This window comes from Penicillium canariense (assembly GCF_028826845.1).
Source record: "Penicillium canariense strain IBT 26290 chromosome Unknown utg000001l_segment0_segment0, whole genome shotgun sequence".
NCBI lineage: Eukaryota > Fungi > Ascomycota > Eurotiomycetes > Eurotiales > Aspergillaceae > Penicillium > Penicillium canariense.
The window spans coordinates 8,208,947-8,223,393 of record NW_026622728.1 but is presented as its reverse complement, the minus strand read 5'-3'; the positions used below and the strand labels follow the sequence as shown (position 1 = coordinate 8,223,393).

General features: G+C 52.3%; 6 protein-coding genes across 6 annotated transcripts; 3 read left to right on the top strand and 3 right to left on the bottom strand.

Annotated features, from left to right (window-relative positions):
* Positions 1-365: 365 nt before the first annotated feature.
* On the top strand, positions 366-2,000 carry N7482_002839 (wax synthase family protein; the record flags this gene model as incomplete). Its single annotated transcript, XM_056684964.1, has 1 exon — positions 366-2,000. The coding sequence occupies one exon, from the start codon at positions 366-368 to the stop codon at positions 1,998-2,000; it is 1,635 nt and encodes a 544-aa protein (XP_056548570.1).
* Positions 2,001-2,211: 211 nt separating this feature from the next.
* On the bottom strand, positions 2,212-4,632 carry N7482_002838 (RIX1/PELP1 family protein; the record flags this gene model as incomplete). The annotated part of the gene is made up of 2 exons (XM_056684963.1): positions 2,212-4,218; positions 4,300-4,632. 2 exons carry the CDS (start codon positions 4,630-4,632, stop codon positions 2,212-2,214), a joined length of 2,340 nt encoding a protein of 779 aa, XP_056548569.1.
* A 309-nt stretch (positions 4,633-4,941) lies between these two features.
* Positions 4,942-8,691, top strand: N7482_002837 (uncharacterized protein; the record flags this gene model as incomplete). Its single annotated transcript, XM_056684962.1, has 3 exons — positions 4,942-4,947; positions 5,044-5,560; positions 5,615-8,691. The coding sequence occupies 3 exons, from the start codon at positions 4,942-4,944 to the stop codon at positions 8,689-8,691; spliced, it is 3,600 nt and encodes a 1,199-aa protein (XP_056548568.1).
* A 367-nt stretch (positions 8,692-9,058) lies between these two features.
* On the bottom strand, positions 9,059-9,865 carry N7482_002836 (complex I NDUFA12 subunit family protein; the record flags this gene model as incomplete). Its single annotated transcript, XM_056684961.1, has 7 exons — positions 9,059-9,107; positions 9,159-9,296; positions 9,366-9,435; positions 9,504-9,584; positions 9,644-9,650; positions 9,737-9,757; positions 9,815-9,865. 7 exons carry the CDS (start codon positions 9,863-9,865, stop codon positions 9,059-9,061), a joined length of 417 nt encoding a protein of 138 aa, XP_056548567.1.
* Positions 9,866-10,005: 140 nt separating this feature from the next.
* On the top strand, positions 10,006-11,784 carry N7482_002835 (CDP-diacylglycerol--glycerol-3-phosphate 3-phosphatidyltransferase; the record flags this gene model as incomplete). Its single annotated transcript, XM_056684960.1, has 3 exons — positions 10,006-10,245; positions 10,310-10,662; positions 10,716-11,784. 3 exons carry the CDS (start codon positions 10,006-10,008, stop codon positions 11,782-11,784), a joined length of 1,662 nt encoding a protein of 553 aa, XP_056548566.1.
* Positions 11,785-12,735: 951 nt separating this feature from the next.
* N7482_002834 (ribosome biogenesis protein LTV1) lies at positions 12,736-14,272 on the bottom strand (the record flags this gene model as incomplete). The annotated part of the gene is made up of 2 exons (XM_056684959.1): positions 12,736-14,197; positions 14,253-14,272. 2 exons carry the CDS (start codon positions 14,270-14,272, stop codon positions 12,736-12,738), a joined length of 1,482 nt encoding a protein of 493 aa, XP_056548565.1.
* Positions 14,273-14,447: the final 175 nt, after the last annotated feature.

Here is a 14,447-nt window from a genome sequence, read left to right as displayed (position 1 = left end):
GACGGTCAGAACGATGACGGCACCCGCCCCGACCGCGCAGGCCTGCCGCAGGCACGCGACGCGGGTTACACGTGGTCACGTGAATAATAGCCCCTTTCAATTCGTCGGTGTTAAAAGATCGTATTCACGTGATATACACAATAGAGCGGATTTCCTTGGAAGCTGGTCTTTGAGACTCTTCAAACTTCGAGGTCATTTACAGAGCACTCAATTATCACCGGGGCTGGTTTTTCTTTGCGCGGTCTCCTTCTTTAACGCCATTCCATTAGATGTGCACTTTTGAACCCCGCATTATTGGCTTTCCTCTCCATTCTTTAGCGCAGTCTCGGACAGACAAGCTCCCGAGTTAGTGGCGCGCACCCCGTATGGCCGATCCCCATGGCTCGTACAGGGATCTTGTGCACAGGCACAATGAGGAAATTGATACCCTTCTAGAAATGGGTGTCTATAAACCGGTATTTCTCTACCAGGTCATTCTGTTCAACTTATTGCCCCTCATCGGCTTGCTCATACCGTGCAGCGCTGCACGGTATGGCCGGCCGGTGATTTTTGCCCTTTGTCTGGGGTTTGTGGTTGAGGTGCTCAGACACCGCCGTGCACTACTTGGAGGAAATGGGTATATGATCGGCCTGATGGCAGCGTGGTTGCTGGTATGGAGTGCAGCTCTCCTCGTGTTTACCGACGTCGAGAATGACTTCCAGCGCATTGAAAGAGGAGCTGCGGCTGATGAACCTAGGAGAGACATGGATCAAGCGGGAAAAGGTGCTCAGCAGAGCCGCGCTTTTACTGACAAAAGCAATCTGGTTAACACCACCCATGCATCTCCCTCTGCATCAAGCAGACAGGCCACCTCCACCGCTAGCGCCGACAATCATGAACATGAGAAATTCCACTGGCAATCCTATCCTCGAAACTTTACTCACCGTCTTGATTGGTGTGCAGGACTTCTCTTCAATCTCAGGGGACCCGAATGGAATTGGCGTCCTCCGCGCTTGGGCCCTCTTCCTCGATCTGTTCACACACAACTGCGTTCGGGATTTGACTCCGACGAATTGCGGGCACATGATGATGCTGCCTACATGACTGCAAAAGACCGTCTTCGGGCTGCCTTTTGGAACTGCTTCAAGGGATATATTCTGCTAGACGCTCTCAAGGTTTTCATGATGCGGGACCCGTACTTCCGGGGCATCGTGGCAAGCGAAATACCGCCTCCATTTCCATTTTCATGCTTTGCATCTTATCCCCTGCTGATACGCTTTTACCATTGCTTCTTCAGTTGCATGGGCGTCTACGTCGCCCTCGTTTTTGTTACCTCTTTCAATCCTATATGTTTCCTCGGGTTGTCTCTGGCCTTTCCCAAAGCCTCTCGGAGGCTGACAAGGGCTCCACTTGATGCATCTTGGCTATATGCCGATAGCTTTGGACCCTTCCTCTCCGCTGTTCTCGATCATGGGCTGGCTGGGTGCTGGGGCCGATGGTGGCACCAACTCTTCCGCTATGGGTTCACCACCGCTGCTCGTTGGATTCTATCATGGCTTCCAACTAGGTGGGCCACCAATTTACGGGTCAAGCGGATCACCCACATCGTGATTGCGTTCGCGCTCAGCGGATTTGTGCATGCCTGTGGCAGCCATACACAGTTCACAAACACCCACCCCTTCTCGGGCCCATTCTTATTCTTCTCTCTGCAAAGTGTTGCAATTATTCTCGAAAACATCTTCAAGACCGCTATATTCCCCAAATTACCCCTTGCGAACACCCCGCGGTGGCTACGTCGGACTGCAAATGCAGTTTTTGTTTTCCTCTGGCTTTTCTATTCCGGCGCTTTTATTGCAGATGACTTTGCCCGAGGCGGATTGTGGCTGATGGAACCAGTACCTTTCAGCCTGCTCCGTGGTCTGGGACTGGCATACGATAAAGGGTGGCGGTGCTGGGACAAGCCGTGGTTTCGCTATTGGAGTGATGGGACCTACTGGGGTAGTGGAATACGAATTATCTAAATTCGATACTGTACACATAGTCATTTAGAAATTTGGGCAAACTTTTCGGCATATTCATCTCTAGAATACATCTTTTTCTGTCTCTCAAGCCCGGCTAGATCAACTATTTCTTTCTCAAAGCTGACCGTTACTAGGTCAATCCACCGCCAGTTTCAGTAGTATTACCATGGAAATATAATACTGTAATAAAATTCATGTATACATAGGTGCTCTACCCCTCCATCGCGACATCGTCGTCCTCGTCATCTTCATCATCAGTGTCAGAATCGATATTCAAGGTAGGCAGCTCATCGTCACTATCATCAACAGGCAACGGTGTTCCAGCTGCAGAATGAGATGGTGCTGAGTTTGTTGATACTTGAGGAGCAACTTGGACCTGTTGAGGGACCATCGATCCCTCGACCTTGGTAGATCGAGGTGTAGAGACATGAGTGGTAGCAGCCGGTGCTTGTTGGATATTCTCCTCGAAACGCGCTTTCTTGACCTGCACGGGCTGCTGCTCCGATGCCGAGGAGATGTGCGACTCGGTAGTAGTCTCTTCGAAATAGGTCCGCTTGTGCAGCGGTGCCACTGAAACCGGAGAGTGCTCACGGTTCTTGGCCTCGGCATAAGCAGCGGCCGTCTCGTTCAAGAAGCTAGACCTTGGTGGGGCAGCAGTGAATGGCTCATCAGCCATCTCATCAGCCTCTTCCTCCTCCTCCATCTCGGTATAAGCCTCAAGCTCCGCCGAGGTCATCAGAACCGGCATTCTGGGACGAACCAGAGCCTCAACGTCCATTTGATCGGAGTAACTCCGGACCAGGAACGGCATGATGCTGGCGCCAGCTCCACGGCCCTTGGCAGCCGGAATCGGGTTGAGGACACTCGCAAGCATAGCGTTCTTATCGGCAGTCAGGATGATCGTGCGGTCAATTTCAGCACGAACTGAAGGTACCAGAAGATTGGGGGAAATAGACGCCAGGGCACTTTGCAGGAGACCAGAGGCAGCTTGTTGAAGCTGGGGGAATTGGGGACCAGCTTTCAATGGCTGGTTCTTCCGAAGCTCAGGGTTCAAAAATGAGTCTGCATTGGCCGTGCCTTGGCCACCCTTCGACTTCGATTTGGACTCAGACTGGAACTTGCCTGCTACACCAGATTCTTCAATCTGAGGGAGCAGGTCATGACAGCAAACCCGAAGGACATTTGCAATAGAGGCCACGCTCTGCTTCGTCATTGCAGGTCCATTTAAGGTCAAGAGGGAGGTAAGCAAGCTATAAGAAGCCGAGCGGACGTCTCTGCGGAACTTCTCGTTCTTGAAGACCCAGGTAACCTGCTCCAAAATACTTTGCGAAATTGCAGTTGTGCTGTTCTCTAACACACAAGCAACATGTGCAAGCAAATCCATACAAGCAATATGAATGCGGGGCAGTTCAGCCCACAAGAGCTCCCGCTCGTCCCGGCTGATTTGAGGGTTGAATTGAACACCATTCTGAGAAGCTTCGCCATTTGGCGGGACTGTCACCGAGGTAAGCCGAGAGGTCAAGTCGAGAATTGAACCCAGAGGAATGGCGATTGTGACAGCAGACGGCATAGAAATGAAGTTAGAGAGAAGGCGCAATAGTGTGATCAGTCTATCGGTTCCAAAATGAATTCCAGCCCAACCCGGAAGTCCCAAGGCATCAGGATTCGTATCTGCCAATTCATTACTGTAGTTTTGTTTTGCTGGAACCAAAGTAGGGTTCACAGATTCCCACTGCTCCGCAACAGCCCGGAACACATGGTCGGCTGCTCTGTGGGCAGATAGGATGGTCGACTTGCAGTCATCAGTCCAAGCCGGCCCCGACTTGTCCTTCGGCGCACATTTGTAAAGAGAGGCGAATAGCTGCTCTGCGACATCAAACACTTGTTCGGAATAATAGACTTGCGAAGACCCAAGAATTTCCGCGAGCAGAGACCGAAGCTGGGAGCCAAAAGGACGGAAGATCGTAGGGTGACGAGGAACCAATTCGAGGATGGCATGAAGGACAATCTCCATAAATGGCGTGTTGGGCTTCGGCTTGCGGGTCGATCCAGATGGAAGCTTAACCAGCGTCGAGACCAAGTTCAGTGCAGCAGTGACAAACCCTGGCAGATGCGGAGTGGTAATTTCGCGAACTAAAGTCGGGTACTGGTATGTAAGGTGGAAAATGCGAGTCAAAGTGATAATACACATCTTTCGTGTGGATACTGGGTCGGGTTTCTAGAGAACGCAAAGAAATGAGTCAATTGAGCCGAGATGAGATGAATGCCAGCCGCAGCACGCATCGAGAGAGCTTCATACCGCCAGAATCCCGATCAGACTGCGAACAACCGGCTCATAGCCCCGCAACATCTCCCACTGTCCCGCTTCAACAGCGGCCTTCACTAAAACCACGGCCGTCCATCGTCCCTCGACACTCCGGTCCTGCAGCAGACTGACGAGACGAGTCTTCAGCTTGTGGATTTGAGCGGCATGATCGGAGTCCCCCTTGCCCGGTTTTTGGGCTTGTGGTGCCGAGAGGAGCTCGGCACAATCGCTCAGCGAGGTCGCGAGGAATGCAGCTATCGAGGGTAGCTGGTCGACTGGGGTGGTCGTCAAGCGATGTGTGACGGCGCGTAAAGTGGTGGCGGCCATTGCGGGTAGCGAATAGCGTGCAGCAAGCAGGAGCAGGCTCCTCGGTGAGCTCAATTGACACGAGGTCCGTCACGAGAAGATCGTTGTAGAAGAAGGAAGGTTCTTATCGGTAATTTTTTTTGTTGGCGAGAAAAGCTTGGGCCACATGAAGCCTCGGTAAATTACGAAATTACGGTCACGGCGGTACGTAACCCTCTCTCCACCCCTGGGCGATCATCTTCGGGACTGGCCAGGTGCTGCGCTGGTCTGCGCATACCTGATTGTCCTTCTCCATCTCCTTCCGCGCTTTCTTCGCAACGCTCCGAAATCATGGCGGTAGGTGTCCTGCCCTCCCTGCTCAATGTCGGCGGCGATTCACAGCTGCTGGATCTGTCGTACGTGGACTATAAACAACTAACACGTGCTGGCTAGGGAGGCAATGCCGAGAAGGGACAGCGATACATCGCATCCTTGGACCAGGCGCGGGCCCAGGGCAAATGGGACGAAGTGCCTGAACTGATTCGAAAGGTGACGAAGCACGCTCCGCATCGCACTTGTAAGCGCGCCACTACCACTACTGTCCCGTGTTCTGAGATGGCGCTAACGTGTATCCTTGCAATAAAAGGTGCTATTCAAACCGCGACAGCCGAATCTCGAGTCGTGACCTATCTCCAGCAGAAAACGCCCTCCGAGTCGCCATCAACGCCTAATCTCCCCGAATTGATCCCCGCCCTGTTGACAACCATCGAGAACAATGATGGGACCCCGCAGGAGATCCTGCAAGCGCAGGTGTGTCTCGGATGGATCCATTGGGTTCTGGGTGAGCCAGCGCTGGCTTCAGGACGTCTGCCGAGGGACTTCACAACGACGGTGGATGTGCTGGCCGCTGAAGGACAAAACCCGTCTTCCTGGACAGAGGTCTGTCTGGTCAAGGGATGCTATATAAAGGGTATATTATACTGCTTGAATGTTTGCGGGAACACCTTCGCTGATTATTCTGTAGGAGCTGCGCAAGCTACAGTTGCTGGTATTGATGAGACATTGGAGACATTCGCTTCGCTGGTGCCTTGGCTGAGCAGCGGGAAACTTGGCTCGAATAACGCGCAATTCCTGAGCTGGATCGAGACTTTGCTATGTAAAGGTGCCCTGATGGCCAGTGAGGAGGCATGCAACACCTCACCATACTCCGACCCTAGACATGTGGAGATTGCGCTTCGGCTGTTTCGGCTTTGGTCTGCTCTCCCCACAGTGAAGCAAGGGCTTGCTGCTCCCACTCCTTCCCACCTAGATGTCTCCACCTCGCTCTCCCGCACGTCTATATGGAAATCATATTATGGATTCCTCACGACCGTGCTTCAGGATGAGCTTGTTTACACGCCTCCTCATGATGGGCCAGATCGCCCCCAGCTAGCTAGTGAATTGCGCCGCATCGAATCCATCTGTGAGAACAACCTGCTCCGGGAAGTCAAATTCCCTACCGCGAGCTCCGACAACTCCGAAGTGGAAGAGTGGGTGGAAGAGGTTATTAGAAACTGGGAAGTCCTCTGCGGACCCAACTGGCACGATCAGGATCTGGGCGAAGGGGGCCAGAATGCTGTGGGGCGCAACGTTCTGGACGTAGGTGCACCACGGAGATACCTTTGCGTGTCTATGCTGACCAAGGCAAAACTACAGATTCTCTATCGCGCAGCGAACAAGACTTATCATTCCCACTTGATTTTGCGGCGTCTGTTCCATGTTCATTCCGCATTGGCAGACTTTGACCTCGCCGTTCAAGCTCTCGATTCCTATATCGAAATTGTCACAGGTGCCAAGGACAGAGCAGAGAAGGCGGCTGAGTATGGAGAGTTAGAAAAGGACGAGACTTTCTTGCAAACTCTTTCCGAAGGAGTCACTTTGTTGAGCTGCCTTGGTTCATTTGACGAGGCAGAGAAGGCCAAGAATCTAACCGAGTTGATTAGAACTCACCTCGACAAACAAGGGTCAAGCAATACAGATACTAGTGCCAACGGCAAATTGCTGATTACGCAAGGCCCCGCTTCTACCACCTTGTGCGAAATTCCCTCTGCTGTTCTGGCCGCTGCTTACAGGGCAGTTGGAGTCGGACTTGCTAACTGGGCAAGCTATACTCCCCAAAACGAAGCACGAGATGAGATCCGTGGAGAAGCCATCGATTACCTGTTGAAGAGCATTTCTCCTTCGCTGGGGAAGCAAATGAGCTACGCCACTCTGTACACATTGTCTCTTGTCCTTGCCGAAAACCGCGATCTGGATACGGCAATTGACTATGTCAAGTCAGCATTAACTTCTCACGGCTGCTCTGATACGTCTGAAGATCTTTCGAGGGAACGGGATCTCGTCCCAATGTGGCATTTACTCGCACTGTTGCTCAGTGCAAAGAATGAGTTTGATATCGCTGAACGTTCTTGCGAAGCAGCATTCGAGCAGTTTCCTCCGGAGGTATTTGGGAAGAGCCACCTCGACAAACGCTCAGAGAGACGTTCATCAAGGCACTCCTCGCACTCCAAGGAACATGAGTCTAATTCCAAGCGCTCGCTCGTTCATCGGCTGCAGGGCCGGGAGAAGGAGCGCATTCTTCAAACTCGCATCACACAGCTTGCGTTCGTTGAAGTTCTAGAAGGCCCTGAGGCTGCTGTCAACCAGAGTGGTCAACTGCTGAGTCTTTTCGCTACTCTATTCAGTGACCTTAATCTTGATAGCGAAGGCACCAAGCCCAAGACCGAGCATCTGGTGCCACCGAAGAGCTCCGCCGGCACAGCCCGAAGCTTCCGCAGTAGCATATTCAACCGCAATCGAGTCTCTCATTTACCAGACCGCCGTGCCGATCATTCTACAGGCTCAGGCTCCCCCATTCCAGCAGTGCCGCCCATTCCAAATGGCCATATGAGTGGAACCGAAGCACCTGCCATTCAAATTACGGACGAAGATCCGCAACGCTATCAAAGTCCTTCTACACTCGGGAGGTCTGACTCGAAGAAGCTGAAGAAGCGCAGCAGCAGCTTCCACAGGCATGAAAGGCCACGAGGCCAGGAGCCCCCTCTCCCGAGAGAGACAGAGTCCCCAGATATGGTGGGCGTCGCTGTGTCAGGTAACTCATCCCCCATGTCGGCAGGTGCCAGACAGCCATTGCAGCCGGTTGCGCACAATATTCATCACAAACAACAACCAGCCCCAGTCGGCCATGAGCACAACCCACCAGTGCAGGACACCCGACTTCTGCCTGCGCACCGATTTGATTCTCCCACGAATGCCACTACAAAGTTTTCTTATGCTCAATCTCAGAAGCACGCCCTTGGCCTGCTTGTCAAGATTTGGCTCATCATTGCCGGTCTGTACCGCCGAGCGTCTCTATTTGATGATGCTCGCGAGGCATGCCATGAGGCTTTGAAGCAAACTTCGCGCGTGGAAACACTGACCGCATCTTTTGAGTCTTCCGCCCGAGCTTTCAGCAACCGCGGCTGGGATAATGCCAAGAGCTCCGAAGAGTTGTGGGCTGATGTCTATGCTGAACAAGGACTGTTGGCTCAGACTCAGTCAAATCCCCATCAAGCTATGAAGCATTTCGAGGAAGCCCTACTGCGCTGCCCCGATCACCCGACGGCGACGATTGCTCTTGCAAATCTTCTTCTGGATGTGTGGGACCAGAAGATGCCGCTGGAGGCCTCGAATGCCGACGTGGATCTCAACGTCTCGCGTCTTTCACTATTGTCAGAGCTCCCGAAGCCAAAGGTGGCAAATGCCATTTCAATCGACGAGTTGAAGGGACCTGATGTTGAAACTCCGCCTACAGCCGAAGCTTCCTCCTCGCCACATGATGTTGATCCCAAGCACCTGCACCGCTTGGCAGCCCGAGATCGCGCATACGGTCTGCTCTCATCGCTGACCAAGCTTGGTAGTTCTTGGGACAACTCTGAGGCATGGTATGCTTTGTCGCGGGCATACGAGGCCGGTGAACAGATCGACAAATTAAAGGACGTTCTGTGGTGGTGCATTGAGCTTGAGGACCGTCGGCCAATTCGGCACTGGTCCAACATTGGCTCTGGGCTCTATGTTCTTTGAAAAATTTTGAAGATCAAAAATGGGGGTTTTTATCTTCTTGTATCTACTTTGATTTCCCCTTTGCTGGTCACCTTCGTGCTCAGCCCTTTATCATCCTCCCTTGCTTGAGATACCATTTCAATACCTGCGGATCGAGGGGTAGCTAGCATATTCAGGAACTTTCTAGCCTGAGATTAGGTATTTGGAAATGGAAAATTTTTGAAAGTTTCGAACTAGACGTTCTCAGAACACCACACGCAACACAACTTTATGTACATCTATCGAAGCAACCCAACAGGAGCAATTCGAGACTGAGAGAAAAGGAAAAGAACAACACAGGTCGAGGTGCAAAAGTTGATTCATTTTGCTAATTGCAAAGCCAACTCATTTACCGGGGAGCAGCGACGGGAGTCCAGGCGGAGTACTTGGGGCGGGTGCTATGATGGACGGTTAGTCTTGACAAGCAAAATTAAGAGAAGCGCACATACGTCGAGTAGGTCTTGAAGGCAGCGCGGGTAAAAGTGAGGTTAGGGCGGTGCTCGGGGATCTCCCAGGTGCGCTGGCCGGGCTGCAGGATCTTGTCGGCCGTGGGTGGGGCATCGACCATGTAGGAGATCCATGCGTGCCTGTAATTTGATAATTAATTTCCATTATGATCCTCCATTGCTTTCATTCACGACAGGCGCGACACCTACCAGCCAGGCTCAATCTGGTCGGGGTTGTACTCCGGCCAGTTGACCTTGTAGTCGACCCATCGTGTTCGGACTGTACGCAAAGGTTTCTTAGCACCCTCGCCATGCTGCCTATATGGTTCGCTGTAGGGGATGTCTTACGAGGCAGCTCCTCCTCCATGTTCTCGTAGAACTTGTTGCCGAAGCGGTCGACACCGATGAGGGTTCCGGCCTTGGTATCACCTATGATCGCACTGGGTTAGCCATCCACCCATTGCCAATTGAATAGAGGTGCAGCGTACCGATGTTCTATTCAAAGAGCAAAAATGAAGAGTATATTAGTCCTGGAGCTCTACCATCCACCTGATCTCCTGTATCCGCGGCGAGAATCGTACCTGCATCTGGTGGCCAAAGTCCTGCAAAGCGTGTTAGCGGCCTGGCTTGATGCGGTCAAAATCAGGGGCAGGACAAACCTTGACGCCAATTCGGCGCAGATTGCGCAGCGTCCTCAGAATGGTCGACATCTTTGTGGTGCAATGGTAGAGAATGAGGTCAGGGCCAGAGCGTGTGGAAGGTGAGGTCTGAAGTCGGTGTGTTTGCCGTGTTTGCACCCTCTCTTGTCTCTTTCCCGATTCAGAAATCCTTCTCCCAGAGCATCGAAGACATGTTCGGTCGCATCGGAGGCCAGGCGCTTCGCTGCGCTGCTCGTCGCCCAGTCGCACGCAGGAAACTATGTGACCGCCGCTTCTCCGCACACAGTGGTGCCAATACTACTGCTGCGTCTGCTCCATCGCCGCTCGGAGGAATCACCGTTGAACTGGATCGCATAGCACCGCGATTCGAGATTCCAGCTTCTCGGATCACGATCTTGGACTCTCCAGCCAATTTCTATTCGACATTGAAGGTGTGCCCTTGCAACGGTATCTAAGATATCCGACATTGGTCAATACTGACTCGCGACTGCGCAGAATAAAATCCGCAATGCCAAGCGTCGCGTTTACCTTTCTACACTTTACATCGGCAAGACCGAGTACGAGCTCATCGAGACGATATCCCAGGCTTTGCGCGACAACCCAAACCTCAAAGTATCTATCCTTACCGATGCCCTTCGCGGAACCCGAGAAACCCCTAATCCTTCATGCGCCTCGCTTCTTTGTTCGTTGGTCTCAGAACATGGGCCGGAGCGAGTTGAAATTCGGATGTTCCATACACCCAACTTGACCGGTCTGAAGAAGAAATGGATTCCTCGTCGCATAAACGAGGGCTGGGGCTTACAGCATATGAAGCTGTACGGGGTTGACGATGAGATCATCATCTCGGGGTAAGTGCCCTAGGAAGTATACTTCGAAACCTTTGATGCTGATGGCCTCACAGCGCAAACCTTTCCCAGGACTACTTCACCAATCGGCTGGACCGGTATCATGTCTTCGACTCCAAAGCTCTAACAGACTACTATGCTCGTATCCATCATGCGGTCTGCAGCTTGAGTTTCCAGGTCCTGCCAGATCCCCACAACCACTCGGGGTACCTTTTGGACTGGCCTACCTCTAACGGTGCTCCGTCGCCTCTGGACAGCCCCCAGGATTTCATTGGATACGCCTCCACTGTGCTCAACCCGCTCATACAAGCATCCAACAGCAAGCCAGCTCTTTCCTCTTCATCTTCAAGCCAAACTTTCGTATACCCCGTGGCCCAGCTTACACCCCTCCTGAAACCGGACACTTCCACCGAATTTCCAGCGGTATCAGGGATTTTGCGTCTCTTGTCTGAAGTACCAGTATTCGCAGGATCTCGCTGGCTCTTCACTGCCGGGTACTTCAACATTCACCCTGTTCTCTCCTCCCTCCTGATCTCCAGTACATCTGCCGCCTCTGAAAAGGCTTCCACCACACAGGGCACAGTCCTAACGGCTTCCCCCTGGGCCAATGGATTCTATGGCTCTCCAGGTGTGTCTGGCATGCTGCCAGCTGCATACACGCATCTCTCGGCGCGCTTTCTCGACCGCGTTGCTGCTGCTCAAGCTACGAACTCCATTCAGCTTAAAGAATGGCGCCGCGGCACCGTTGGAACACCGGATGGATGGACGTATCACGCCAAGGGTCTCTGGGTCACTCTACCACGCGAGGAACATCCCAGCCTTACCTTTGTCGGTAGCAGTAACTACACCAAGCGGAGCTACAGCCTCGATATCGAAGTGGGCGCACTGGTCGTGACAAATGACCAAGACTTGAAACAGAAGCTTGGTGACGAAACCGAATGGCTTCAGAAGGACTCCAAAGCAATCTCCAGGGAGGATTTGATGCGCACGGAGAGACGCGTTGGGTGGAATGTACGGCTCGCAATGTGGATTGTAGAGAAGGTAGGGGGGCTTTGTGATATTTACCATGTAATTGTGTATATACGGGCCTTTAGTCCCGGGATTTCTACCCGCTTGTACTTATAAGATACATTGATCACCTCACCATGCTGGCAATCACGCTACAATAAGAAGATTTTTAGATAAGCCTAGCTACCCTCCTACTAGTTCCAAGATCTGATGCCCGCCAACCATGATTCGTCAAACCACACCGAATATTTGAGTGAGACTGGCAGCAAGCCATTAAAGAAAAACTTTTGTGTGGACAATCACCCCAAACGAAGCGGAAACAACGAACAACAATACTGCAAGCAGGGAGCTAGGCTTAAAGGCCTTACCTTGTCTTTGTTCCTTATGTGACCAATATTCAAGCAATGGGGCTTCCTTTGATAATCGCACACCGAGTAGATGCTGTCTGTCTACATTCCGCTACTTCGTAACTAAGACTCGGGGTATTTCGAGGACCAATACAGTCCCACCATGTATCTAGCGCTTTAATCTCCTTGAGCAGCCATCTAAGGCTGATCCAACAACAATATCATTAGTCATGATGGCTCAATTCATACCTGAACCTTTCTCTACTCTTCTGTATCTACAGAAAATCGATGAAGATATGAACAATAACGCTAATTCCTTCATGAGAGCTATCTACGCTGCAAATCAAGTGATCAATTTGAGCTCCCAAGTAACATCTTCTCAGCTTCTGAGACGAGTCTCGGGTGTGCATGCGGTCCAGAAAGAGAGTATGCCTATATTTGATGATGAGACTTGTGAATAATGGCATGAAGATCATCACTTCGAGAGACTTGATACTGAGAGGAAGAATACCTGGGATACATAAAAGAGCACCCATCCTCTTAAAAAAGATATAGATCAGGTATCGGATAACAACATCACTTTTGGTCTAGCCATTGTATCAACCCTAGCGCATATGCAAAGAAAAACATCGATATATCGAAGAAAGAGATCCGAGACGCCGTATCATGACTGGGTAATTCCATTCAGTGTCGTATCGTGCATGCATGGCATTGCATCCGTCTAAGCTCGCCCAGGGACCTTGCCGCTATCAGCCGAGAACCGAGCTGGGCCAAGGCCCTGGCGCACCTCATCAAGCATGCGAATGCCAATAGCCTCATTACCGTTCTTGCCACGCTTGTTCTTAGCACCCTTACGCTTAGCCTGAGCACTAGTATTGTCATCCCAGTTAGAGAGGAAGTCGTCCATGACACTGTGGAAGTCGCTGCGCGAGAGTGCTGCGCCGTTCCCGTCGACAAGGCTGGGCGCCTGGGACGACGCGGTGGACATGCCTGTCATACCAGTAGCTCCAGTCATCCCGCTAACCATAGACATGCTGTCATCATATTCGTCCTCCTCGTCGAGAGAGTAGAGGGCCTCGACCTTTTCAAATCGGTCGTCCAAGAGGCGGTGGCCCTCGGTACGAGCCAACGCAGATGAGGTCATCGAGTAGGCGGACGGGTTCGTCAAGGCACCCTTGCGCTTCTTCCGACGAATCGGAGTACCTCCAGCTGTAAAGGCAGTAGATGCCGTAGTACGCTGCTCGGAGGGCGTAATTGTTGGTGCCGCGGGTGCGGCAGTTTTGCCGACCTTGGCGTCCTTCTTGAACCTGGCAAACTCCTGCATCCATCCTTGATCCTCTGGGTGCATATCTGGAGCGGGCACATCGGGCTCGGGCATTTCATCAGGCTCGAGATCGGGGGCAGGGCCTTTCTCTGATGCCGCCTCCTCGGTGTGTCGCAGGGCGTCAGTGCTGTCTGTCTGGACTGGTGCCTTCTCAGTAGCGTCCGACTCCCATCCTTCGTCATAGTCGTCTTGGTCAAACATGGTATCCTCCCAATCACCCTGTTCCATCTCCTCTCCTCCCTTTGTCAACTCGCCAAAAATGTCATCGTCATCATCCACATATTCCTCATCCTCCAGAGCCTCGAGGGTCTCTCGTAGTCGGGGATCCATATCTGGCTGGAAACCAGCAATCGCATCGGGGACGTTCTGTTGGTCTTGGTACGTCTTCTTCCGGATATATGACGTTGCAGTTGAGCGCATGTCGCCATATTCCGACCCGTAGGCACTTTGCGACTCATCGAGGGAGACCTGGCGCAGCGCATCCTCCAACTTCATGCCCTTCGCCTTGGCCTTGCCTTTTTCAGCCTTGGCCTCCACGAAGTATGAGTCTCCCGTGCCAGCGCCAAGGTCACGCAAATGCTGCATGTAGTCATACCGCGAGTCATCGTAGTAGATGCCATAGTTCGCGGCCTCGCCCTCGTTGCGGCGAATTGCCTCATCGTTGAATTCAGACTTGAGATCGAGGAGATTTCGAGAGGGCTTCTGCGAGGTCGTTGATGCAGCAGAGGAAGCAGGAGCAGGAGCAGGAGCAGGACCGCGAACTTGGTGCAGGATTCTGTCCTCCGCTTCGGGGTTGTGGATCAACGGGTCATGTTGGGAACGGTGGAAGAGCTGGAAGGTGCTCGCGTTCTTCTTATCGCTATGGAGGTGTCAGTTATAACAATAGCATACGATCATACATGACAAAGACTTACATCCACTGGCGGGGCGGCATTGTGGCGTATGATGCTGGTCGAAAGAGTCGCGCTCAAAAAAAGCGAAAAAAGTGGGATAGATAGCGTCACGTGGGGGCTTATCGATGCCTGAGCCCCTCGGGTCCTCAGTGGCGGCCTGAAAGAACAGCAGATTCTGGTGAAATATGGAGTGTGAAACTATTCGTTAGTAAACGA